The sequence below is a fragment of the Ambystoma mexicanum genome, chromosome 5p (genome assembly GCF_040938575.1).
Source record: "Ambystoma mexicanum isolate Mex_15411 chromosome 5p, UKY_AmexF1_1, whole genome shotgun sequence".
Classification (NCBI taxonomy): Eukaryota; Metazoa; Chordata; class Amphibia; order Caudata; family Ambystomatidae; genus Ambystoma; species Ambystoma mexicanum.
Window position 1 is genome coordinate 34,435,304 of NC_090930.1, and position 27,812 is coordinate 34,463,115.

Consider the following 27,812-nt stretch of genomic DNA (forward strand, 5'->3'; position numbering starts at 1 on the left):
GCTTGCGGGCCCATTCTACCAGAGGAGTGGCTGCGTCTACTCCCCTGCAGAGGGGAGTTCCTATTTGTCACATCTGTGATGCAGCCACCTGGGCTTCAGTACATACTTTTGTATGTCACTATTCCTTTGATTCCATCAGAGGGCAAGATCTGGCCTTTGGCAAGGCAGTTCTCTATTCCGCAATTTGATTGGGCATGTTAAATTTGTATTCTAAATTCTTTCCCACCTCCTTGCTTGGTACTGCTTTGGGAGTCTGTCATAGATATGGAATACGTCGGAGGACCCAATCCCCTCGAAGAACAAGTTACTTTCTTACCTGGTAACGTTCTTTCCATGGGATGGTCCGACGACGTATTCCATATTGCTCCCTCCCTGCCTTCCCCGCTGCAGAATTTTTTTCTTTTGCGATTGCCTTGTGTGTCTGACTGGCATAAAACTGGTGGTAAACGTTCTGGGAAAAAACTATAACTGAGGCTATAGGCGTCGTGCGTCCTACTTATCACATCGGGTGACGTCGGCCGTCGGAGGAGGTCCTTCGGGGACGGCGCATCGACATCATCGACGCAGGACACAACCGCCAAAGATTTTCCAAAGCCGCACAGCTGTGGACATTACCTGTCATAGATATGGAATACGTCGTCAGACCATCCCATCGAAAGAACGTTACCAGGTAAGAAAGTAACTTGTTCTTCTCTAATTTCTCATGTAACATTTTTGTTACCCTTTCTACAATTACTGGCTGGTGGCAGTGGGTTACTTTTTCCTAACGTTGTGTTTCTACTGCGTGCTGCAATTGCAGCTGCAGTAAAGCACCCATGGGTGCCCTTTTTGTCAAAATGGCTCCAGTCTACTTTTTTCTTTCCATTTCTTGCTGGAAAGGTCCTTCTTGAGATTTACTCTGCGCGCCAAACCAGGTTTGGTCCCTTTGTTCGTTTTGTCTTTGGCGGGATTCACAAGTGAAGCCCGCCTCTGTCTCCAGTAGGTCTGGCAGGGGCAGGAAGTGAGGGATGTGCCCGAAACTCCCTGTGCTTAATCCCCTTGGTTACAGGAATGCACCCAAATGTGATTGCCGACTGGCTGTCCTGCAAGCCTAGCCACCCTGCTGTGTGATTGACAGCTAGGCTGGAATTAATGGGAGAAACCTGCATAAAAGGGAAAGCTTTTGGCTTGTAAGACAGTCGACCACTGGACGACGGAATCTGAAGAAGAACTTGGAAGAGATGCCTGCTGCAACTCCTCGACCCTTGGTTTGCCCGGTGAAGCCCTGCTGCTGTGCTGAAGCTCCGAATTCATTTGGACTAGAGAAACCCTGCAAGGACGACTTCTCCCCTTGAGTTGGTGCGACCAATCAACTCCAAAGTGAACTCGTTTGGACATCCTCTTGGCTGTACTTCCACTGCTGTTGCTGCTGGAACCAAAGTGCCAGGGAGCGGAACACCAAACCGAGTGGATCGCTTTTAAGTCAGCCAGGAAGATCCTCTGGACTTCCCTGAAGCAGGACTGACCAAGTGTGAGCCACCTCAACAGAGTGCTGGACCCCAGATGCAAGGAAAGTCCAGAGTGATATCCGTGAGACAGCAGTGGGGCTATTTGCTGTAGAGGCGAGGAGCTGAAACCGCAAAGTGTTGTTGAATTGAAGTTTTCCCATTGCTACCGCTGACCTTCCCATTGCAGTGCAGCTGTCCCCAGACGTCCTCCCTCTTGTTCGCATGACTGAGGCCCAGGAACAAAAGGATCTGCAGAGCTGTACAGGAACAGAAGCCAGCTGCAACTATTTCTTCTAACCAAAGGTACTGTAAAATCTAAGAGAACTTACCGCTTGTTGTGTAGCCTTACTTGCTCTCAGTTGAGACTTGTCTTGGTTGCCATTGCAGAGTTGCCGATAGCTTGCCCCTCACAAGCCTCCCAGCTTGTGGCCCTTCAAGTGAATCTTATTTCTACAAACTTTTCTAAAAACATTGTGCAAGACTTTTACTTACCTGCAAAGAAGATATTCAGCTCTCCTAGACTTTGTTCAGCTAACATTGACTGTCCTGTTCCCTGAGAGACTCTTCTACCTCTGACATTGTGCTTTTGCCTTTCCCCCAGGAAAGGGTTAATTTACTTTGCATTGGAGGGTTTTAAAAGTACTTACCAGTTTATGAATGCTTTAACCTTTCTTTTTTCCCCCAAACTCACTATTGCTCTAAATGTACCAGTGATAAATCAATGTCCACGGTGTCCTAACTTTTTAAGTCACCTGAGCGTGTAGGAAGTGTCTTTGTGCCATCCACAATGGGTATCATCTGATTTAGAGAAACAGTGAGTTTTGAAGTGCATTATAATTGTTACTTCTCCACATGGGGTCTGGCATGGATTCACAAAGTCATGAATATTCCCTGTAGTCAGGCTGGGAATCCTTGGTAAAGAAAAAATCAGTTTCAGTTGCACTTCTGAACTGTCTTTCTCCTAACAACCAATCACTGGTCTCTGGGTCATACTGTCCCCAGCCAATGACTGCCCTCTATCTAAGCCCCTCTGGTATCCTTCTTCAGATTTTTACCGCACGTTCGAGTGGTGGGAGTCCTTCGACCGCGAACCAACGCTCCGGAACAGCGAAGAAGGCGAAGTCGGACCACCCGGGTAAACTTCTGGAGAAGTCCCAGTCGACTCGACGGAGAAAGCCAAGGGGGAGCGGGGCGCTGACCCTTCCCCCACGGTGAAGGCCTTGAGCGCAGCCAAGGTCGTGAAGGCCCAGGTTCACCAGGCAAAATCTTTCCTTGAAGGAGTGGTGGCATCCCTAGCGAAGGCCGCGGACCCTGGTTCGCAGGAGGCGGCCCCTAAGACGAGAGTTTTCCTGCCTGCGTGGAGGGAATAGTCTTTTCTACCCATTGAGAAGACACCAGTGAAGACTATGCCGATCATCTCCCCTAGACCTCCACTGGTCGAGCAAAAAGGGGGGGTGTGCCTGCTAGTCCTGCAGGGCTCAGACATCTCCTCCGAGGAAGAGCTTTCTGGTCTGAAGGCTGTACTGGATAAGAGGTTCGTCAAGGCCCGGTCCTACGGGAAGGACACTGGCGAGGCGGATGTGCAGAGCAGTGAGGAAACCGACGAGCAGCAGCAGAGCGGTGAGGAGGCGGTGGATGCGAAGGCACAACCATGGCACTGCCATCGCTCCCGTTGGAACCACTGCAGCAACTGCCAGGGGACATCCTACAGGCACTGCACACCTTGTGCTCAGAGATCTTGTCAAGGATGCTCCTGTCCCCGGCGGGAGATCCTGCGGTACCCCCTGTCAAGAGGAGGAGAGTTGAACCTCCACCTCCTTGTCATCCTTCGCCGCCATCCCCTCTTCCGAGGGATGATACGGAATCGGATATGGCGACGACTGGCACAGGTACGGACGAGTGTATTGCCTTTTAGCCAGACCCGAGTTGCTGGAAGTTCCTAAGGACTCCCTCGAAGCAGGACGACCCAAGCCTGAGGCTCCTGAACAGTGCTGGACCTTTCCCTCAATAAGTCATACAGAAGTTACTTGCATAGCTGGGAAATGGTTAACCTATACTTCATTGGGGGATTGTAAAGTACTTACCTGTTCAGATAACCTGTTAACCTCGGTTTCCTACCTACCCTAATCCCTTCCTTTTTCTTTAACTCCAGTATTGCATTGAAGTGTCAGTGATATATCAATGTCCACAGTCTGCTAGTAATTGAAGTCACTTCAGGGGGGCAGGGGCAGGGGCAGGGGCGTGTGTGTGTGTCTCCGTCCGTCCGTCCGTCCGTCCCCCCCTCTATAGTGCACATTGACCACTCTTGACATAAGGCTGGCTGCTCAGTCACTCTACCAACTTGTGTTGTATAGGCCTAGACAGACCAAAGATTGGGCTACCTATTTCCAAGAGGACAAGGCTGGTGTAGTCTCCCACAGGGTTACTACATACAATTTTGCCTAACAGCGAGCACATTAAGATCCATGAGTTCGGGGATGTTGCAAATGTCAGTTGAGTGTTTGACAGCGGAGCAGGTGTGGAGCCGCTTGCAATCTTTGAGGGTCTTTTTCAGGTGACGGTGGTCCCCCTCCTTCCCGAGGGTGGCAAGAGGGCCAGACGGATAGTGGAGGATGGCGGAGGAGCCAAGGCCGACAAGCAGGCCGAACAGTAAAGCAAGGCAATGGGGTGCCTGTGCCGAGAACGAGGAAGGCAAAGTGGGCAATGGAGCCTGTGCAGAGGTTGAGGCAGGTGCAGTGGGCAAGATAGCCTGTGCAGAGGAGGAGGAAGACGCAGTGGGCAAGGTAGCCTGTGCAGATGAGGAAGTAGGCACATCAGGCAAGGGAGCCGGGCCGGCGGGAGAGGTAGGGTTAGAGAGACGAGGGAGGAGCCTGTGAAAGAGAAGGTGGGGTTGAGGACCCTGAACCATGATGGTTCCATTGAAATAGACATTAATGATGACTCTGGAAATGGCGAAGAGGTCAAGGAGAACCTCCCAGCGAGTGCCACCATTAATGGGAGAAGAGGCGAGTGAGCGCCGACCATGTAGCGAGTCAAGTGCGTTGACGAAGAAAAGGATTTCTGTCAGAATCTCTCTGGCGGAAACCGTGACGTAGGTGCCTGCAATAGGAAGTCCTGGGTTGGTGCCCAGCATGTCCTCCTTAAGTTTCTTCCTGCCAGATTTAGTGATGGAGGGATAGGAGATAGTGAAGCAGGTGGAGAAGATAGGAAAGATAAATAGCGACATAGCAAGCTGCAGAGGCGAGGAGGACACTTAACAGTCTGAAGTACTGGGGCACAAGGAGGATTGGGGGCTGTAAATACTGGAGTGGGTATCTGTACTCTTGCTCTCTATATGGAAGAGTAGAAGCACAGAGCACCCCAGCCAAGATTCTCTATTTTGTATACGTGGACGAGCAACCAGTGCTTAAGCTCTCAGGAGGTGATACAGGCTGGTTCTTAAGTGCAGTGTAGTCCCCAAGCACCCACAAAGGTATGTCCACACACTATGTTAGTGATAACACAGTTCTTTATATAAATAAGGTTTCAATTATATACACAATCACAATAACACATTTTGTGCTCAGGCAATTTTAAAATGGTAAATATTCACAGTCTCAATGTGGTAGCACAATTACTACTTGGATTCCTTCCTGCATTAACTGTAGACCGTTCAAATAGCATACAAATCAATTAATAAAGTGAACAAACAATACACTTGAGGAGGAAAAACAAGTTGGTTAAACAATTGGCAGAATGCTGGGCGCCTACTATTAGGCACAGTTCTGTATGAGGATCCGCCCTCCTGGGCAACCTGTAAAATAAAGATGTAATACAAGCCCAGTCCATATATTGTCTATTAGTCTTATGTCCTTCTATAAAAGTTCTACTGCACCCAATCTACCTGGTTTAGCAGAGTTCGATGTCGGGTCGTCGACGGATCCTTCTTGAGTGACCCTCCTTAAGGCAGGAGTCACAGATCATCGAGATCCCACAAAAAAAGGTGAACAAAGGCGTGGAGGCAGCAGCTTCGCTCCGGGCGGTGCTCATCGACGATCGGTCGTGGACGTCCTGCAAGGATGAGGTGTGCGGTGCACCTCGACGACGATAGTTTGTTGCCGCAAAGAGTTACTGGAGAACTTTGGCCTAGCAAGGGCGTTGGGTTGTCAGCGTCTTTGTGGTCTGCGGGTGGCGGAAATCCACCAGCGGATTCTCCACGGTCGTCAATGACCTTGACTTTCTCCAGCAGTACGAAATCGGTCGACGGTGATGAGCAAGGGAGTCCTTGATTCAAAGTGTCTTAGGCAATGGAGCATGGCTGCTCCGGTTGGCGACGGTGGTGGACTTCAATGTCTGGGCACTTCACTTTGGATTCTGCAGCGGTCCCCTTCCCCGGCCGGCAGCCTTTCGAGGGTATGACGTCCAGGGAGCTTTGGTAAAGATCAGCTGGTGCACAGTGGTACCTTGTTGCTCGGGAAGAGGTCTCCTAGCCAGGTCCTCTCTTGGATCAGGTTCTTGAAGGCACAGCAGCTTTCAGATTACGTTGAAGGGAACAGTGGTTCACCACCTTCCGGCTTGGCTTCGAGAGTAAGCATCAAGTATTGACTTCAGCTTCTGAACTATTTCCATCAGTGAGAGGTCCCAAGATATACTGTTTGGTCTCTCGTTCACTCTGCTGGGTAACACTCAGGCAACCGATCATTCAGAAGGGCATTCATGCATGCATGCATTCAGGCTGGCAGCCAATCAGGCTCACAGTGCATTTTGGCCATTTCCCTCCCTCCAGACTCTCACAACAAGGGATGTGTATTAGGACAAGTACCCACCCATTCAGTACGCCACAGTGCATTTATACCCATTTCAGGCAGGGCTGTCTCATTCATTGTGTTACATACCAGAAACCAGACACCCATAACAGGAGGTGTATATTCGTCACACACTCCATTCACCCAGGTCCCACCCCAAGGGTGTACCCACAACATAGTCATTGGGAAGGCACCAGCCAGTCTGGCCTGGACTTCCCCACAATACCATATATGGAACTTCCACCCAAGAGCCAGTCAGGGAAAGGGACAGACAGGGCTTCCCAGGACTTTGGGAAAACAAGGTAACAGGCGATAGAAAGCAAGAGGCCACAGGAACGGTCTTCTCTCCTATCAGGAATCAACTGATTGTCATGATTTACAAATGTTACGAACGAGTTAAGACAGCTGTGTCACAGAATACTAAGTGCACGGTTGCACAAGGGCTAGTGTCAGAAGACAAATTAGACATTTACTGTAGACCATATATTGCCATTGATGAATAATGCTCGTGGGTTCAGCAAAGAGTAAACGCATAGCTTGTTCCGTGGCTTTAGCAAATGCGATTAAAGAGACATGATAGATTCCTCTTCCTAACCAAGGAATAGCAGCCTCTTGTCTTCAACGTTCTAATGCCTTGAAAATACACATGGTGCTGACACCATCATAGTAATAAGCTATGGATGTTAGTTGGCAAATAGCACGCATTCACATACAATACGAGTTTGGCTTCCCAAGGACAAAATCAGACTTTAACTGTAGACTCACAAACACGTGCCGTTAGGGTCAGCTAAAGGCGAACAGTTTCCCCTGTTCCAACAGAAAAAAGCCAACCACAAGTGACGGCTTCCTGTTGTAGATGAGCTTGGAGTAAAGTCAAGAGATGCTTTGTAGTCAAGAGATGAGCTTGTAGTAAAGTCAAGAGATGCTTTTGCACTGATGAGCAGCTTTTGGACAGGAAGCATGATATGCGCTTAAAGTGTCCAAAGCAATTGTCGCGCCTAAACCCCTTCAGAAAATGCATCCAATATAATGGCATTTGAAATAGGCCAGAAAAGAACACCGCACATTGCATGGTCGTCAAGCGGAAGCCCAAGCTGGTGTTTTAAAAATGATGGTTTGTACTTAATCTTTGTTAGACTCCAATCTTATTTTTAGCTTATGCAAGAACGCTTTCCATATATATGATAGTATGTTAGTTTATCTTTGCTGTCATTATAGCAGGCATAATGATGATCAAAGCTGGTAGAGAACAGAAGTGATAATAAATATATTGACTTGCTACCTTCAAGTGTCGGCTTCATATTTTTTAGCAATGCTTCATAATAAGGTCTCTTTGAATCAAAACAAACTACACAATATTTTCTGGCTGTATTTTTGCCAAGTATGACAAGGGGTGCAAAACTCAGGGAACTGTCAAAAGCGCTAGGCCAAACCCATTAAGCGCCTCTCATCATTACTCGAGACTTGTGATTCTGTGCCCACTCCACACAGCCCTACCTAGTGGTCGAGGGGGGCGGGCAGGGACTCACGCCCTAAGGGGCAATCAAGTCAATTCCAAGGGCAGGGCCTGGGCATCCCAAAATGGAGGATCCTCGGATCACCTGTCAAATTCAGCATGGAGCTGTCACCAGCCCATACCCTGCCCTGTGGGCCACCCACAGGTGCCCAACAATATACACTAGGGGTACAGGGTTGTACCCCCACCCCTGGGTGCCATAAGTGTATCCCAAGGGTCTGTACACCAAACCAAAAAGAGAAAGACCTGCACTGCCAGGAGTCCCACATGGACTCCTGGGCAGAAAACAATACAGAACACACAAGAAAAAGGACTAAAGAACAAGGACAGGAAGATCCCCCCCCCCCCAATGCATTTCCAGCATCACAGGGTGCACAAAGGAGCGGAGTGAGACAGAGGGTAGTGCACACAGCGAAGTTCAAATTTTAGCAGGACAGAATGAAAACACAACGCAGCCACTGGGCACAGCTAAGTTCAGATTTTAGCAGGACAGAATGAAAACACAATGCAACCACTGGGAACAGCAAAGTTCGATTTTAGCAGGACAGAATAAAAACACAATGCAGCCACTGGGCACAGCTAAATTCACATTTTAGCAGGTATTGAGAGTGGGAGTCCAGGTGAGAAGGTGTTGAGGGGTTGGACAGCCAGAGGAAGTGGAGGTAGAGCATGAGTGTTTTACAGAACTGTCATTACTGTCAAAAGCTGCAACAAATGTAACCGCAAGCAACTGCAAACTAAGCCGTGGCCTTTGAAAAGTATTCCAAAGTATTCCTAAGTGTTTTGTTTAAGTGTACAGAGTATTTGAAAGCATATATTATGTTTATTTATTAAATCTATATGTTAATATAAGTTTATGTTTAAGTGTTTCTTTGATGTGCCTTACTAGGTTCAGTGTGCTAACCTACTGCTCACATCCTCTTATGATATGCCAAGTTTCCATGAGTAGTACAGACTGATACTAAGAGTTTTTGCATCTACGAACCATTGGGATAGTTTTGTGAAGTTCTACCTTCCAGAAGAATTTGGGAAAACTCCCCTAATAGGCTGTGCATGCACTCCTGTTCTTTTACTTTCTTTACTATTTCTGCTACACAACGAATATGCAGTCCAGAAGGAAGGTGGTATAAAGACTATTGGGGAAGAATCACTACAGAGGGTTAACTTGACCTGGAGTGTGTGTTTTTCAGGAATAGAAGTTCTCTGGATACATTTTTAAAGGAAAGGGAAGCTGCTCTGTGTGGTGTGGGAATTAAGTAATTGCCTGTTTTATGGCTTGTCAGCTTGCACTTTTGTGCTTACATTTGATATTTCGTGTTGAGTAATATTAAAATCAAAACATTTCTTTTTTAGATTGTTACAAATTGGCGTGAGGATCAGTACCAGGATGACTGCAAAGCTAAGCAGCTGATGCACGAAGCCCTGAAACTGAGGCTTAATCTGGTAAGAATTCTATAGGAAAGATTTTGGTTTTGATGCTTCCCCACCAAATGATTGTTTTTTTGCTTTTGTTTGAATCTTGACTTGACTTTTGAAGTAAATCCTGTTAGGAAGAATTCTCCAAAAAATGTTTTACCTGGTGAGTGTGTGAACCTTTTTTCCCACACTCATGTTTTTTTGTGTGAATTTTACCTGTCCCTTTTTGGTTATGGAGTCTAACAAACTCCATTGGCATCATCTTTTTCAATTGTCACACAGTACCGTCAGTGCAGTGACACAGGGAAGTCTTTTTAGATTTTCCAAGATTTAAATACCTTCTCTGGGATCACTACTGTTTCGCAGAACAGTGGAGTGAAATTGACGTCCCTTAGTCCTTCAAAATTCTAGACCCAGCACACCCTATCTAACAATAGAGTGCTGGAGGGGTTACTTGGTATCACCTGTGTCTGTTACTCATGTAGCATTTATATGTTAGCCTTTCCTCTCAGAATGGCTGGTGGCAGTGGTTTTGCAATGAACTACCATGATTTACCGCAACCGCAAACTTTTCGCAGCTCCGATAACGTTAAATCGCGGGAGCCATGTTTTTCAAAATGGCGCTGAGCCTCCTTTGTTAAAATGGCCCCGGTCGTCTTTTTTCGCCATTTCTTTGTGGAAAGGTCCTTCTCGAGATTTTCTCTGCACGCCAAACCAGGTTTGGTCTCTTTGTTCCTACGCCTTTGGCGGGCTTCAGGAGTGAAACCCGCCTCTGGCTCCAGAGTGTCTGGGGTAGGCAGGAAGTGAGGGAGGTGTCGAAACTTCCTTTGCTTAGTCTCCTAGGAGACCCAAATGCACTCTGTGACGATTGGCTAGCCGGCGGGGACAGCCACCCTGCTGGGTGAGTGGCAGTTAGGCTGGAATGAATGGGAGAGAACTGAATAAAAGTCGAGTCTTTTGGCTTGGAAGGCAGAGTCGACCACTGGACGAAGGAACCGAAGAAGAACTTGAAGAGGGTGGCTGCTGCAACTCCTGGACCATTGGTTTGCCAGGTGAAGCCCTGCTGCATGTCTGAATCGCCAAGTTCGTATCGCCAGAGAAGCCCCTGCAAGGAGGACTTCTCCCTTTGAGTTGTTGGGACCAATCGACTCCCAAGTAAGCCACCTGGACACCCATCTCGGAGCTGGTTGAATTTCCTCAGAGTTGTTGCAAGAAACCGTAGAGCCAGGGAGAGGGACACCAGATTGTGTGCGTTGCTTGTAAGCTGGCCTAAAGCTTTTTGAAGATCCTCCGGGCTCCCATGAAGCAGCACTGAACAAGCTTGACTCTCTTCAGTTGAGTACAGGACCTCAGATGTGAGGAAAGTCCACCTTGACAGCCAGGCACCGCGCTTATTGCTATTTGCTGTGCCGCAAGGAGCTGAAATGTGAAACAGCCACTGAAAGTCCTCCCTCTTGTCCCCACCACTGAGGCCCAGGAACAGTGAGATCTGCAGAGCTGTACAGGAACATAAGTCTTCAGCTGCATCTTTTTCTTCTTTACTAAAGTACTGTAAAACTAGCCTAGGCAAATTTACCTCTTACTGTGGAAGTGCTTGTAACTTCTGCAACTCGCAAGTCTAATCAGCTAGTGGCCCTACATTTGATTCTTCTTTTTATCAAAGACTCCTAAGAACTTGTGCAAAGACTTTTCCATTTACTTACCTGAAGTGCTGCATCCTATGCAAAGACGTTTGCCTATTGACTTTGGCTTAGTCTATTGTATTGAATGACTCTTCTAAGTGCTATCTGAAAGTATTTGCCCTGCTTATGAATATTTGTAACTTCTTGTATTCTAATAACCTTTGCCTTTTACAAACTATTGAGAGCATTCTGTATGCCAACAGTAAGATATTAATGTCCCCAGCACCCTTGTTACTGAAGTCACCTGTGGGTGTAGGTTGTGTCTGTGGGCCATCCCAAAAGGGCCTTGTCTAATCCAGAAACTGAGTGTACAGTATTGAAGTGTATTTTTGCGGTACTGTTCTATTGCTCCCTTCTGAAGAAGGCTTTATAACTGACTGATAAATTATTAATTGTTTATGCAAGAAACCTTGAGTGTAAGAGTTTATTTGAATACCTGTAACTGTGAATCTTTGTGTAACTCCACTGCAGCTCACATTTGCCCTTTTGAGATAAGCCTGGCTGCTCAACATGCAACCAAAACTGTGTAGTACAAGCTTATACCAAAGGTTGGGTTGCCTATACATGTAGTCATAGTTGTTTGCACTGTTCCCAGCGGGTACTGCATACAAACTGTGCCTAACAAAGCCTTTTTGCTTTACTTACCTTGCTTAGCTCATCTATTTATGGGTCGCTGATTAGTCTCTGTGGCTATTGACATTGATATTTTATTTCTATCGCGCTCATAAACAAGTGTTTCAGAGCACGACAAGGCAAGGGAGGGGAACAGGGGAGAACAAAACAACGATCTTACTAGGCCCAGTGACATTGAGAACGCGCAAGTGCATGGGAGAGGGGGAGGGGAAAGTGCATGGAAGGGGGGAGAAGTGGAGTGTGAAGCAGAGGAGAAACCGATAAATAAGTAATAAAGGCAACAAACAGTTTTAATGCAGCCAGCAATTTGCAAGTGCTAGGTTTAAGGCAGCAGACAGGGTAGGTCTGATAAGTGCAGGAAGAAAAAGGGGGGGGGCTGTATGGGTACAGATACAGACCCCAGTGCAAGGGGTGGCCTAGAGGCAGTGCGGGAGGGTGGCAGGGTGAGCAGGTACCTGGGCCCGGAGGACAGAGGGTGGCCAGGTGCACGGTGCCAAGAGAACAGATCAGCAGGGGAGAGGGGGAGCGAAGGCAGAAGAAAAGAGGAAGGTCTTGAGGTGCTTCCGAACCAGAGATGGTTCTCCTCAAGTTTTAGAGTGGCAGGGAGGCTTTTCCAGAGGAGGCCCCAGTCGAAGACAGAGATCTACCCCTAGCTTGTTTCTTTGAAAAACGACTGACCCTGAGGGAGTTGGAGGTAGAGGAGCCAAGCGCTCGAGAGGGAAGGTATTTGCGGAGGGATAGCTGAAGGTAATTTGGACCCAGGCCCCAGAAAGTCTTGTGGACAATGCAGAGGGTTTTGAATTTAATCTTTGCATCCAGTGGGAGCCAATGGAGAGATTTCGGAGCTGGAGAGATACGCTCCCAGGGCTTGAGGCCAAGGACAAGTCTTGCAGTCCTGTTCTGGATTAGTTTCAAAGAGCGGAGTGTAGAGGCAGGTAGATTTATAAAGAGGCTGTTACCATAGTCCAAGCTTCTGGGGGAAGGAGAGGAAAGGCAGAGTACCTCTGAAGAGGTGCAGTCGGAAATTTGACTTTTTAGAGACCTCAGAGATGTGGGTGAGAAGGAAAGGGTGGAGTCAAAGATGACCCTGAGGTTCTTGGCCTTGCAGGTAGGGATAGGAGGAAGGCCAAGGGAGGCCGGCCAGAGAGTGAGGGGAAAGGATGGTGAAGGTGTGCCGATGAGGAGGATCTCTGTCTTGCTGGCATTCAGACAAAGATCATTAGCAGCACACCAATCTTGAATGGCAGTTAGGCAATCAGAGATGAGAGAGGGAGAAGAGGTGGCAGAGGGCAGCCTGAAAATGAGTTGAGTGCCATCAGCGTAGCACTGGAAATTTGAGCAGAAAGTGGCAATACAGTGGGCGAGTTGCCAGGTATTGGTTGAAAAGCCAGGGCGAGAGGTTAGACCCCTGGGGAACACCACAGATGGAGAGGAAGATAGATGAGAGGAAGGACCCAAGTTGGACATCGGAGGGTCGATCTAAGTGGAAAGGTCAGCCAGGCCAGAGCCTGATCAGTGATACCCAGGTTTTCACGGAGACGGTTGAGCAAGATGGTATGGTTGACCGTGTCGAAGGCAGAAGAGAGATCGAGGAGGATGAGGACAGAGGGAATGTTAGAGTCAAGGTTGGAGAGCAGATCTTCACGGATGTTCAGCAGAGCAGTTTCCGTGCTTCTGGCAGCTCTGAAGCCAGACTGGTGGTCATGGACACAGCCAAGAATTAGAACGAAGGTTAAGCTGAGAAATGACCAACTTTTCCAGGAGTTTGCCAAGAAAGGGAGGGAAATTGGGCGATAGCTGGACTGGAAGGATCAGCTGTGGGTTTCTTGAGAAGAGGATGCACAAAGGAGTGCTTCAGAGGGGAGGGGAAGGACTTCATCAGGGCAGCAGGACTGTGTTCCCCATTATGAAATTCCTTGTTGTTTGTAAGCTGCATGCATCATCTCACAGTGAGGTGCTGGCAGAGGTACGTTGCATCCTTTTTTCATTTGTTTTAAGTAACATTTTTGACATGCACTTTTGCATTTTAACACATAATCGCATTTTGAATGCCATATACTCCTAGTGGCAGTGCCCTGTCCTTTGGCCATCTTGTCCTTCGGCCTTCTTCCTGCCCTCTCAGAGCAGCATATGCCATAGAAGGAAGGCCCTTTTCTGGGTGTTAGGGAGATTCTTGGACAACACTGGCAACAGCAATGTAATCATCTAACTGTCAGGGAGCATTTTCATTTCTTGGGCCAATTTCCCTCAACCGTAGAGACCCCCAGCACTTTTGGGATTTTTTGCTTCACTCTCCTGAGTGAGTGGGACTCTTTAGACTTACTCATGCTGCATGCTTTTTGCTCTGAGATTGAAACCCTTCTTTTCTGCTACTATGATTCTTTTTTACTTTTAATGGAGTCCTGCTTTCCTCCGTGTAATTCGCTCCAGGCATCTGTAATAAATTATTGCAGCACTCGGCACCCTCTGAGTAGTGTTGCTTGGGGGAGTCCCTTCGGTTTCTGTTAGGACAGTTTTTCTGAAGTCCAACTATGGGCTTAATACAACCATTCAACTGAGGCAGTACAAGACAGCACTCTTAGTATAAGGCTTTACCACCTGAGTTCATGGTAGTCCCCTTGAGTTGGTGGGACCAATCAACTCCAAAGTAAGTCACCTGGACATCCTCTTGGAACTGGTTGAATTTCCACTGCAGTCGCTGCTGGAACCGAATAGCCAGGGAGAGAAACACCAGATCGTGTGTGTTGCTTTTAAGCTGGCCAAGAGCTCCCTCCGGACTCCCAGGAATAAGGACTGACCAAGTCTGAGCCACCTCAATAGAGTGTTGGACCCCAGGTGCAAGGAAAGACCATCTCAACAGCCTGGACCCGCCATGTTGCTAATTGCGGTAAATGCGAGAAGCTAAAATTCTGAAGTGCCACGTGTTTGAAGATTGCCAGTTGCGGTCGGTGACTGTCCCACTGCAGTGCAGCAGTACCCAAAAGTCCTCTCTCTTGTCCCCACGACTGAGGCACAGGAATACAAGGATCTGCAGAGCTGCACAGGAACAGAAGCCATCTGCTGCACTTTTCTTCAACCTAAAGGTACTGTACAGTCTAAGAGAACTTACCTCTTGTTGTGCCACCTTGCTTGATCTCAGCTGAGACTTGTCTTGGTTGCTCTTGTAGAGTTGCTTGCACCTTTTACTACTCACAGGCCTTACAGCTTGTGACCCTACATTTGATTCTACTTTTGCTACAAAGATTTCTAAAACATTATGCAAGACGTTTACTTACCTGCACGAAGTGCTTCAGTTCACATTGACTTTTGCAAACTTAACATTGGTTGGCCTGGCTCCCTGAATGACTCTTCTCTCCTCTGCTTAGGTGTTTTGACTTCCTTCAAGGAAAGGGTTGACTGCCTTTGCATGTTTCCTTTTTAAAAGTACTTACCTGGTGAGGAAAAAATGTGTGAATACTTGCCTTATTCTGAAACCTCTTTTCTCTGACACTCCTCTCGTATATTCTAAATGCAACAGTGATATATTAATGTCCACAACACCCTAGCAATTAAAGTCAAGACTCTCAACCTTCGCGCTTGGTATCTGAAAGGTTGAGGTATAAGGATTGGGACCTCCCGGATGAAGTGATGGATGTGTTGCTTTCTGCCAGGTGGCCTGCAACAAAATCCCTATACCGTTGCCATAAGTTCTGCGACTGGTGCAGAGATCACAATGTTGATCCTTTTCAGTGCTCCATTCCTATGGTTTTGTCTTTCTTACTTTCTTTGGCCCACAGGGGCCTTCAAGTGGGTACCACAAAAGGTTACCTGGTGGCGCTGTCTATATTTAAGCGCTCGTCTGAAGAATGCTCTTTAAGATTCCTTTGATTTCTCAGTTTCTTAAAGGACTGAGTAATGTATTCCCGCCGTCCCCTTTCCAGGTGCCGGTTTGGGATTTGAATTTGGTTTTGAAATTTCTAATGGGTGCTCCTTTTGAACCTTTGCACTCTTGTTTTTTTGAGATTACTGTCCTTCAAGACTGTGTTCTTGGTTGTGGTTACTTCCGCTCGCAGAGTGAGTGAATTGCAGGCACTTTCATCTAAGCCACCCCTTACTGTGTTTCACAAGGACAGGGTTGTACTGCGAGTACGTCCCTCTTTTCTACCTAAGGTAGTTTCTGAATATCATTTGAGTCAAAAGGTGGTTCTTCCATCTTTCTAACCTCCTCCTCATTATGGTAAGGAAAAGGAGCGTCTCCATCGGTTGGATCCTAGGAGAGCTCTGAGCTTTTACATTTCTAGGATGTCCAGGGTCAGAGTAGACTATCAACTCTTTGTGGGATATGCTGGACACCGATTGGGCCAGGCTGTTACCAAACAGACCTTGTCCAGGTGGATTATCCTCACCATTACGGAATGTTACCGATTGGCGGGTAAGGACCCTCATGATGGGTTGCAAGCCCATTCCACTCGGTACGTGGCTTCTTCCACTGCTCTCCAGCATGGTGTTCCTATTAGGAATATTTGTGATGCTGCTACATGGGCTTCAATACATACCTTTTTTAAACATTATTCCCTGGATACAATCCAGAGTCAGGATATGGCCTTTGGGAAGGCGGTTCTTTATTCCGCAATCTAATTGGGTACTCTAAATTCTTTTCCCTCCTCCATTTACTGGTACTACTTTGGGAGTCTGTCAAAGATGTGGAATACGTTGGAGGACACAATCCATTCTAAGAACAAGTTACTTACCAAACTGGTAACGTTCTTTCGACTGGATGTTCCTACAACATATTCCACATCGCCCTCCCAGCCTGCCCCTCTGGAGAATTTCTTATGCGATTGCAGCTTCCGTTTCCGCAAGGCTATGTGCAGTCAAGCAAGCATGAGACTGGTGCCACACGTTCTGAGGGAAAAAACTTAAACTCAGGCTACGGGCGCCGTGCGTCCTATTTATAACATCCAGTGACGTCACCTTCGACGAAGGCCTTCGAGGGACATCGACTCGAAAGCTGGACGCCCTCTGCCGAAAATGTTTCCGAAGTGCACAGCTGTGGACATTACATGTCAAAGATGTGGAATACTTTGGAGGAACATCCAGTCGAAAGAACGTTACCAGTTGGTAAGTAACTTGGTTGACTCTGTTAGGGAGAATTCTCAAAAATGTGCTAATTCCCTTCACCTTAGAGACCCCCAGCAACTTTGTTGGATTTTGAGGACTTGATCTTTTATCTGGAAAGAGTGTGAGCCTTGTTTCCCACTCTTTCATGTGTGTTTTACTTTTGTGTTCTCTGATTATGGATTTTTAGATAACTCCATAGGCATCATATATTCATTTGTTACACAGCACCCTCAGTGCAGTGACACATGGATGTCTTTTAGACTTCCCAAAGGTTTAGAAACCTTCTGTGGGATGAACTTCTGTTTCCCCGAGAATGTAAAGTGAAAATGACTTTACTAGTCTTTTCCAAATTCATAGACTCAGCACACATCATCTTACAATGGAGTGCTGGAGGGGTTACATAGGATCCCCTGCGTCTAAACACTCATGTAGCAGTCAAATGCTACCCTTTCCTATTGAAAAGGCTGGTGGCAGTGGTTTTACAACATACTACATGATTTTTCCCGACCGCGTACACTGGTAACTAAAAATCACGGGAGCCATGTTTTTCAAGATGGCGCCTTTAGCCCCTTTTTTTTTAAAACCGGTCCCGGTCTTCTTTTTTCGCCTTTTCTTTTTGGAAAGGTCCTTCTGATGTTTGTCTCTGCGCGCCAAACCAGGTTTGGTCCCTTTGTTCCGTGTGCCTTTGGCGAGCTTCACGACTGAAGTCCGCCCTAGGCGTGTGAGTATCTGCAGTGGGCAGGAAGTGAGGGAGGTGCCCAAAACTCCCTGTGCTTTGTCTCCTAGGAGACCCAAATGCACTCTGGCGTGATTGGCTGGCTGACTGTCCGGCAAGGACAGCAACCATGCTGGGTGCGTGGTAGATAGGTTGGAATGAATGCGAGAAAACGGTTTAGAAGGCGAGTCTCCTAGACAGGAAGGCAGAGTCGACCACTGGAACAAAAGAACCGAAGACGAGCTAGAAGAGCATGGCTGCTGCAACCATTGTACCGTTGGTTTGCCCGGTGAAGCCCTACTGCAGGTTTGAATTGCCAAGTTCATCTCGACAGAGGAGCCCCTTCAAAAGCGACTTCTCCCTTTGAGTTGGTGGGACCAATCAACTCATAAGACACCTGGATACCATTCTCAAAGCTAGTTAGGATTAACAAGGGGGAAGGACACCAGCTTGTGTGCTTGATTAACAGCCACTCGAACTCGAAATCCATTTTCAAACGATCCCGTGCAGTGCAGAGACCCCCGACGTCCTCCCTCTTTTCCCCATGACTGATGCTCAGGAACAGTGAGATCTGCAGGAACTGCCAGGAACCAACGTCTTCAGCTGCATCTTTTGCTTCATACTAAGGTACTGTGCCAACCCGATTGAGAGAACGCCACTCCTGCGGTGAAAGTTTGTGAAACTTTCCCAACTTGCAGGACTAATCAGCCTGTGACCCCACAAATGATTCTTTTTCGCCTAAACTACTACTGAGAACTTTTGCAATGACTTTATCGTTTGATACCAGAACTGTTCTTTCCTATCCAAGACACTAGTCCATTGACTTTGGCCTAGGCCTATTGAACTGAATCGAGTCCTCTAGTGAAGTTTAACTATTTGCGCTGCCTAAGAAAGTATTTGATGTATTCTGCTAACTTGTGCCTTTTTGCTCCCATTGAATGTATTCGTATTTTATTTATTTGTATAGCGCACCCGGCCCCAGGGCATCCGGGCGCATATCTTGGCACAATATAGGTACAAAACAGTAATGGTTACAGCTAGAAGGCGTGAAACAAAACAAAGTGTACAGGATATACAATGTAAAAGAATGAACAATGTAAGGTGAGCACTATATATACAGTAGTATTATACACAATATATAATATAATATGCAGCATTATCTGCAGTTAGCATATAGACTTTAATTACAAACGCTGGGCAGGTAGTGAGCTAAAGCTCCTGAGGTGGAGGTGGGGAAAGGAGTTTAGACTTGTGTCGTGGATAACCAAAGTTTGTTTTTTTGTTTGAAGAGGGACGGATAGTGTTCGGATCTGATGGTTAATGGGATCGAGTTCCAATGTTTGGAGGCAAGGACTGGGAAGTTTACACCCCCTGCTTTCTGCAGTTTGTATCTAGGGATAGTCCGGCATTGTGCTTGCGCAGATCTGAGTAGCCGAGTAGGCGAATAATGAGAGAAGCGGGAGGCTAGATAGATAGGGGCCTGATTGTTAAGACATTTGTGTGTGAGGGTAAGAGATTTCAGAGATATTCTTTGTGTTACTGATAGCCAGTGTAAACTTCTACTTGTTTCGGAGATGTGTGAGGATCTGGCGATGAGGGCAGCTCTAATGGCGTTATTTTGAATAACCTGGAGTTTATTAAGGATACGTTGGTTGGTCCCTAGATATAAGGCATTTCAATAGTCAAGTTTGGTCATAACCAATGTCCTGGCCAGAATAATGCATTTCGGTGTGGTTAGGGAGGGGTGGCATGCTGTAATAAGCTTACATATGTAAGTGGATGCAGAGACACCTGCATTAGTTTGTCTGTTAAGTGATAAGGTGGAGTCAAGGTAGATTCCTAATGTTTTGGTGTCAGTTGAGACTTTGATGGAATTGCCGTCAATGTTAAAAGTTTTGAAAAAAGGGTCAAGTCGGTTCAGTCAGTGTTGGGAACCCAGGATGAAGAGCTCTGTCTTATCGTCGTAACTGAAATGCCATTTTGCTCCTATTTCAGGGGACCCTAATTTGTTCAGAAAATTATTGGTTTGGTTTTGGAGTGTGTTTGTGTATAATAAGTTGCATACTTTTAGTGAATGTTTCCTAAATGATTGTGTAATAAAATCGTTTTGCCAAGAAACCTTGAGTATGTGTCTACTTGAACCACTGTGATTGTAAGACCTCTGTTTAACCTCTTGTACTGCTAACATTCCCTCTTGAGATGAGCCTGGCTGCTCAGCTCGCTACCACAAAACTGTGTAGTACAGACTTATGCCAAAGGTTGGTTTTTGCTTACACCTGTAGTCCTAATTGTATGTGGTGGTCCCAGAGGGTACTGCATGCAATTCTCCCTACCATCTTGACACGTCACAGATTTTGGGTACATTACACGTCACGTTAGGAATAGTGTTAGTCACGCCCATGTCGACATCCCCTTTCTATCGTAGAATGAAAGATGCAGTACTCTGCGATTTCCACTAGATGCCAGACTATATGAGCAGCATGTGAATCTAAGCAGATACAATCATCAGAAATGCTATTACAGTGAGTAATGCATGTCATATTGTTGAAGCCCTTGTTTCCGTTTGGCATTCAAAAATGGTTGTATAGGTTTTAACAATTTCAATTTTTAATCTGTAATTGTTCATTGTTTTTATGTGGAATGCAAAGTTATTAATATTTGATTTAATATTGTGTGTAATGTGTTAAGTGTTTAAGGTATTAATTAACCAAATACCCTATAAAAATAAAAAATGTTAAAGGTTTCTTAGCAAGTGAATCTACTGTTATAAGTTTAAAGTAGTTTCACTGAAATAAGTTTTTGAAGTTTGCCTTTAAATGCACCCAGTGTTCAGAGGCTTTTCGATACCATGCTTTTATCTGCATGTGACTTTTGCGTATCAAAGTATTCACTCCGCTTTATGAGCTAACAGGCTTTAATGTTCACTTCTTCATAAGGATTCTGATCGGAGACCTTCGATAATGTGTCTTAAACACCCCCGACCACTCGCATACAAAATATCCTTACGCACAGCTTCAAACACTCGCAAACAGAGTTTCTGTATATCTAGAAACTCAACGGTTACTGTAATGCGAGTTTCTGCATCGCAGATCTTCCAGCCTTCAGTTCTTTACTTCAGGGCTCTCCTTCCGGCCCCTCAGGCACTCCTGGGTTGGCTTCTGTGCCCAGGAGAACAAGCATATTGAGCAATAGAGAAAAGGGCTGCCTCCCAGCATGGCTCCCTTTTCATGCTTCCCTCGATTCCACAGAGCCCCAGCTCTCGGGCCACTCTTTCTTGAATCATAAACATGCTGCACCTGGACAGCTCCTTGCTGCCCCCCGTGCCCTCTGTTGCTGTTGTAAATTCACTGCCAGTGCTCCGGTTAAAATGCCATCTCTAGCTAATTAGGTGGGCCTTTTTATACACCTGCAGCCCTTTAAAAGGCTGCTGTTAAGGGAGTTTTCCTAAAGTCCTGCTAGCAGTAAGACATTAGTAAACTATCCCAGTCGTTTGTAGATGCCCAACTCTTAGTATCAGTCTGTACTTACTCAGGACCTTGGTAAAGTGGCAGAGCAGTCGGGCTTATCTTAAGAGGAAGATGTGAGCTGTAGGTAAGTACACCGAATCTAGTTAGACAGGCAAAGCAACGATGCACTTACTTAATAAGTTATATAAAAGTTTCTGATGCTTGTTAATCTGCTTAGAATCACATACTGTGCATATGGTCCAACATCCATTGTTAACCGCAGAGTATTGAATCTTGTCTTTTGGGGACTGAAAGGGGACGTCTGCATAGGCGTGTCTGTAACACTATCCCTATCGTGACTTGTAGTGTACCCAAAATCCCTCACGCGCCGAGGTCCCTCAGATTGTTTTTTTCCGCCCAGATAACTGGTCGCCCTATAGGGGACCTCTTACATAAGAGACATTGTTTATCTTTATACCGACTTTGTTGATTATCCCCCCTTAAGTCACTTCGACAGTGATTAAGAACTTCGACGAAGACTGCAGTAATTTTCTATGGCGGTGGATTTCGGCTCCTAAGATCCGGCGGCTGATGCATTCACGTGGCCGGCCTACACAGTAGGGAGAGGGGGCTGGGGGGGGCCATATCTTTCGTTATGTATTTTCTCTTTCCCCCTCTTTGTCCTCTAGGTCTGGTCATCTTCGTTTAAACCTTTTGCTATGGAAAGGACTCCATTTGGGTTCTGCCCTAAGTGTAGGGTCAGATACCCGTGGAAAGACGAGTGATCTAAGGTCTACCCTTAGATCACGACGAGAAGCGGTGTGCAGCTTGTGAGCTCCTTCGGCTTAAGACACTTAAGGAGCGCCGTGTAAAGCGGTGGGCTGCGTATGGTATGTTGCGGGCTGAACCCTCTTCCCCCACCGCCACACCCGCTGAAAGTGACGGGGGCACCTCCGATGACCAAACATATGTATTGGATGTCATAGACCTTGACAGACATTTCTAGGTCTGTCAAGGCCATCCCCCAGCCTTCAAGGCCCGACACAACACCTGGCGACAGGGGCGTACAAAGAGCACATTACACTAAGCACACAAAAGGTGAAAGTGCCAACAGGGCCGTTGAACATTTTGGCGGATTCCTCTGATTGGGTAGATCAGCAGCTTTCCCTGCATCCGCAACAGTGTCTTGTGACTGGGTACTCCATAAAACAAGAGCGCTACACCTAAATCGGGTTTACACATCAAAGCGAGGTCTTTCGACGCTCTGACGGCCCCTAAAGGCCCGGTAGGCCCAAAATCTACTACTAGGCCTCCAGGCGAAAAATCTACTGCTAGGCCCACTAATGCCGCAGTAGGCGGTAAATCTACAGATAGGCCTTTTAACCTGTTAACTCACGGTGATTCGGTGGAGATTGAAGACAGTATCGCGAGAATTACTTAGGCAGTTGGGCTGGTACCTAAACTGTCGAAACGCATGGGGCAGGCCGCGGACAAGTCTAAAGATGCGCCAAGGTGCCGCCATACTCGCGAAACCTACGTGGACAGTCAGGAGCCTCTGTCCAACACCCTTGGAGGCAAATTTCGACGCCAAAGGGCGGAAAACAGTCTTTCCACCGTTAGGCCCTTCTGGTTCCTCTAAGTGGACAAGGGAGAAATTTGAAGGGTGCATGGATCGTCTTGAAAGGATTGTCTCGCTTTCTAAGCATCGTTCCCCTAAGAGATCTAGTGAGGACCCTCTTTTAAGATCAGTTTCACGTTTCCAAGAAAATCTTGACTCTCAGCCCTCGGGTTCTGCCCACCATGAAGAGGTGGTCCAGATGGACACTTACCAGGACATCTACAGCGAACAAGAAGACCCTTCCTTCCTGCAGGACTACTCTGAGGACCAGGCAGATGCCATGGACAATTGGGAGGAAACCTAGCAAGAGGAAACTGAGCCATGGACGCTCCCCATGCAAGATCAGGAAACTGATGTTCTATGCCTGGATTCTCCTCCATCCACCCCAGCTCACCAGGCCTCGCCTGTAGACGACCAGATGGCCTTCAATGCCATCTATAGGAAGGCAGCAGATCACTTTCAGATCACTACTCAGGAGGCGGTACCCGAACAGGACTTTGTGGAGGACATTCTCAAGGAGAAACCCCCCTCAAGCCAAGCCTTTCCCCTCCTAAATTCTGTTAAAAGAAGATTGGCCGCCTCCCTGGTGACGCCAGGTCAGACACGAGCAGTGAACCCAACAGTGGAAAAACTATTTCGGCCAGTTCCTTCAGACCCTCAATATATTAAAGGCCACGCCACCCTGACTCCTTGGTAGTTACTACCACCCGGAAATGGGCAGGAGTACTCGTTGCTACGGGGAGGCACCCAAGGAATCTAAGAGTTTGTACGTCTTAGGTAAGCGTGTTACCTCGGCAGCTGCATACACCACACGCATAGCGAGTAACACCACGCTGCTGGCCAGTTATGCAGACGCACAATGGAACCTTGTACAAGAAGGTCTCCAGGAGATTCCTGAACCTGTTAGGTCCAGGCTTCTCATCATTGTGGCCAAGGGCAGGCAGGTAAATCGGAATATAATCAAGAAACCTCTGGGCACTGCTGAGACAGCAGGCAGGTCTCTGGCCCAGGGCACTCTACTCAAGCGGCACGCTTGGATTCGCAACTCGGGGTTCAAGCCTGAAACAGAGGCCGCTCTTATCAACAAACCCATAGAAGAGACCAATATCTTTAGGAAAGTGGTCGACGATGCCCTGGAGATGGCCAAGAAAGAGCATGAGACTCTTTAGTCCTTGCAACAAATAACCCCCAATGGGGAGGTGGTTCTTGTTGGTCCTTTCGAGGGCAGTCCTGTGCAAGTCAGAACAACTACTGCACGGGAAACAAACATCAGGAAGCCCTGCCTACTACCAACCTAGGGGTCAGCGACACGGCAAAGGAAGAGGTAGAGGCCCCAATCCCAGAGGAGCCGCAGCCTCTGGTCAGAAATAACAAACAGATCCAGTTCCCCTCCCATGTCACCCCGGTCGGGTTTGTTTAACATCTTTCCTCATGGCATGGGAGGGGATAACTTCGGACCCGTGGGGGTCATAAAGACAGTCGCCCACGGGTACTGTGTGGCATTCGCCCGACCACCACAGTTCAGACCACCGCGCTCACGGGACCGCTCACCGGACCATCTGCAGATACTGAATCAAGAGGTGGAAGCGCTGCTGGGAAAAAAAGCAGTAGAAGCCGTCCCTATTCTCAAGGTAAACAAGGGTATTTATTCAGTGTACTTCCTTGTACCCAAAAAGGACCTCATCATGCGCCCTGTTCTAGACCTGCGCCCAGCGAACAAATGTATAAAACCGCAAAAGTTTCGTATGGTAATGCTACAGGAGGTGATCCCACTGTTGAAACAGGGGGACTGGAGTACATGGCAACATTGGACATGAAAGATGCATACTTTCATATTTCAATGTTGCCAGCGCACAGGAAATATCTAAGGTTCATGATAGAGGACAGGCATTACCAATTCAAGTGCTCCCCTTCGGCATCGCCTCAGCGCTAAGGGTGTTTGCAAAGGTCCTAGCAGTAGCGGCAGCGCACCTGCGCAGACTGTCTGTCCCGGTTTACCCTTACCTCGACGACTGGCTCATAACAGGGGACTCTTACGACACATGCTTTTAGAAAACCCAGAAGACCGTAGACCTTTTGTTCAGTCTGGGATTCTCCATCAACGAGAGAAAATCCAGTCTAGTCCCCAGTCAAGTAAAACCATTTCTGGGGGCTCTAATCCGGTTGAAAGACAGCCTCGTCTTCCCCTCCAACAAGCGGGTTCAGAACATGCTTTTTCAGATCCCTCAATATGTAGCCCGTCGGGAGGTGACGGTACGCAAAGCCATGCGCTTGCTAGGTATGATGGCGCCATGCATGTACTTGGTTCCGCACGCGCGGCTGCGCATGCGTCCCATGCAAGAGTGGCTCAACAGCCAGTGGTGTCAGGCCAGCGGACCATGGGAAAGATCTAGTAGTTGTCTCGCCAGCCCTCATTCTCTCTCTGCATTGGTGGTTGAGGGAAAACCTCCTGAAGGGGAAAACCTTCACCACCCCTGCAGTGGAAGCCACTCTCATGACAGACGCATCTCTCACAGGGTGGAGGGCTCACCTGCTTCAGCAGACAGCGCATGGAGTGTGGTCCCCACAAGTAGCATCCAGCCATATAAATCTGCTATGGCTATTAGCGGTGTTCAAAGCACAGAAAGCCTTTCAGACGCAACTACAAGGAAAGACAGTGCTGGTTCTGACAGACAGCATCACAGCCATGTATTACCTGAACAAACAAGGGGGCACACACACTCCAGGGCTAACCAAGCTGTCCCAAAACATTTGGAGGTAGGCTCTCAAACACAAGATGTTCCTGTTGTCCCAACACATTCCAGGGGAACTCAATCTTCTGGCAGACGTGCTCAGCAGAGATTTCCCACTGCCCATAGAAAACGAATGGCGTCTGCACGAAGACATCGTGTCCAACGTCTTCGCAGAATGGGGCTTCCCAGAGATTGACCTGTTCGCAACTCGGGAGAACGCCCAATGCCCAGACTATGCCTCCAGTTACCCCAGAACCACTCCAAGGGGAACAGACTCTGGATAACATGGTCAGGGAAATTTGTTTACGCTTTTCCCCACCGACTGCCCTACTCCACAAGATAGTGCACAAGATACACCAGGAACCATTCACCATGATATTTATAACCCCCAATGTGGGCCCGCCAACCCTGGTTCGCTCATCTAATGGAAATGTCCCTCTCCCCACCAGTAAAACTACCCTGCCTGTAGAACATGTTGTCTCAGGACAGGGGGGGAGACCATACACCCATTCCCACAAACTCTGAACTTAGCCGTCTGGCTCCTGAGGTCGTAGAGTTTGGACACCTTTAGCTCCCTCAGAGATGTATGGACATTCTCAGGGAAGCTAGGAAACCTAACACCCGCTATTGTTGTTCCAGCAAATGGAAATGGTTTGTCATCTGGTGTAATACCGAGGGCATCAATCACATTGATTACTCACCCACGCACAATGTACTGTACCAAACCCATTTGTTAGACACAGGGTTGGTCTTCAATTCCCTAAAGGTTCATCTTGCTGCTCTCTTGGCCTACACCACGTCACAACAGAAGGTGTTGTGGTGGAATATACCTGTTATTAAGGCTTTTATGGAAGGGGTTAAGATGATTCATCCCCCCCATTTCTCACCCAGCACCTGGATGGGATCTACATGTGGTTTTAACCAGACTCACTCATGGGACCTCCCTTTGAACCAATGAATAAAGCAAGCCTAACATTACTTACAAGACGGCCTTCCTAGTGACTATCACTTCTATTAGAAGGGATAAGGTAGTTCTGCACACTGCTAGGCAGAAACCTGTGCAGTTCCCTCTGGGACCACTGCAAAAGATTTAGGACTACAGGTGTTTGGCAGTAAACCCACTTGGTAGCAGTCTGTACCACACAGATTCACTTGGTAGCTGTGGCTGAGCAGTCAGACTTCCCTCAAGAAGAGTTAGGCAGTATACAGAGTATTCACAATAGGTCAAAAGAACACAATAGAACAAAAGAACACAATAGAGCAAATGAACACTGACCAGAACTTGGTGTAAAAGAGAGATAATTATTTATTTAAAACCACATCTAGAAAAACACACAAGCACTAATAGTAAGCAATCCAAAAACACGGTCACTAAAAGATATACACTCCCTTAAAAGAATATTAGACAAGTCTTAAGTAAAGCCCCACATATTTTCAGACAGCGGTGAGCGCTTAACGTAGATGGCACTCTAATAATTTGTTTTAAAAAAGGGAGAGAAAAGCAGAGAATAAATTCAAACAGATCCCAACACTTTTTCACGAACACAACAAGAGGGGAAGGCAAAGTAACACCGTGAGTTTAGAGTCAGTAGGCCGGAACCGCTTTAAGAGGATCAAAACGAAATGTGTCCAAGGTCACACGGAAGCAGTGCACAAAAGTCTTGTAACGGTTCAAAAAGGAGTTGGACCAAAGAAGGGGACCAGTTAGAGGGTCAAGGCGGCCAGCCCAGTCCAGAAGGTTAAGGGATTATTATTACCTTGTAGCAATCTTCAGAAAGGGAGGCCTGGCGGACACGGTACCTTAAAGTGGTGAGAATACTCCAGCGGGGGCAGTTGTTCCTGGCAGCGGATGCAAGTCGGTGCTTCGTCCGGGGGAAGAGAAGATCTCGTTCAGGAGGAAGACAGGAGGCCGTTGCACTGCCAGGGAAGAAACCAGCCGCGGAGTTTCTCAGGTACAAGGAGCGGTCCGTTGATTCGCGGTCCAGTGGTAAGTGGCTATCCGGTTGCTGGAGTGCTTGGCACGGGCAATTCGACCACAAGCCGGTCTGGGGTGCGAAGAGAAGAAGGTAAACTTGTTGTGCCCACCAGTCAGGGGAAGAAGCCTCTCCAGCCGGGAGATCTTCTCTGTCGTCGGGAAGTGGTGAGTCGGTTCCGCAGGGCTCCACCGGTGGTGTCATCGTGGTAGGTCAGCTCAGCTTCTTCCTCGTCGGATTCTCAGGTCCTGTGGCGACTTCTGAAGTTCCAGTCCCCAAAGCCCTGCTTTATGCAGCATACCCCATTCACTCAGCCTAGCTGTTAATCAAACATGCTAAGTGGTGAGCCGGCCGGCTCACCACTTGGGCCAATCACACAAGAGTGCGACTTGAGTTACCAAGGTAACTCAGTCCAGGATGCCTAAACCCCCTCCCACACCTCCTGTGGTACCCAGACAGAGTGGCACCACTTTTGGAGGCTTCTGTGGAGAAGCCCGACAAAAAGTGGAACAAAGGGCTCGACTTGGGTTGGAGTCACAGAAGAGAACACAAACGCCATTTTAGAATCGAGTCCTGGCAAAAAATACCAACCGGTGAATTAATATTAATTAAATAAACCGGCGCTATGTTCGAGGCTATGAGAATTAAATAATTAAAGTTGGTAGCCTCGAACAATGGGAAAATCCCATAGGGATATATTCGCGGTCGAA

General features: G+C 47.5%; 1 protein-coding gene across 5 annotated transcripts in view; it reads left to right on the forward strand.

The window, feature by feature from the left end:
- MED12 (mediator complex subunit 12) overlaps window positions 1–27,812 on the forward strand; it is a 1,704,158-nt gene that overhangs the window by 1,148,945 nt on the left and 527,401 nt on the right. For all 5 annotated transcript variants that reach the window (XM_069612388.1, XM_069612385.1, XM_069612387.1 and 2 more), the window contains exon 32: window positions 9,141–9,230. In XM_069612388.1, the coding sequence (XP_069468489.1) occupies window positions 9,141–9,230 (90 nt within the window). The remainder of the gene's footprint in view (window positions 1–9,140; window positions 9,231–27,812) is intronic.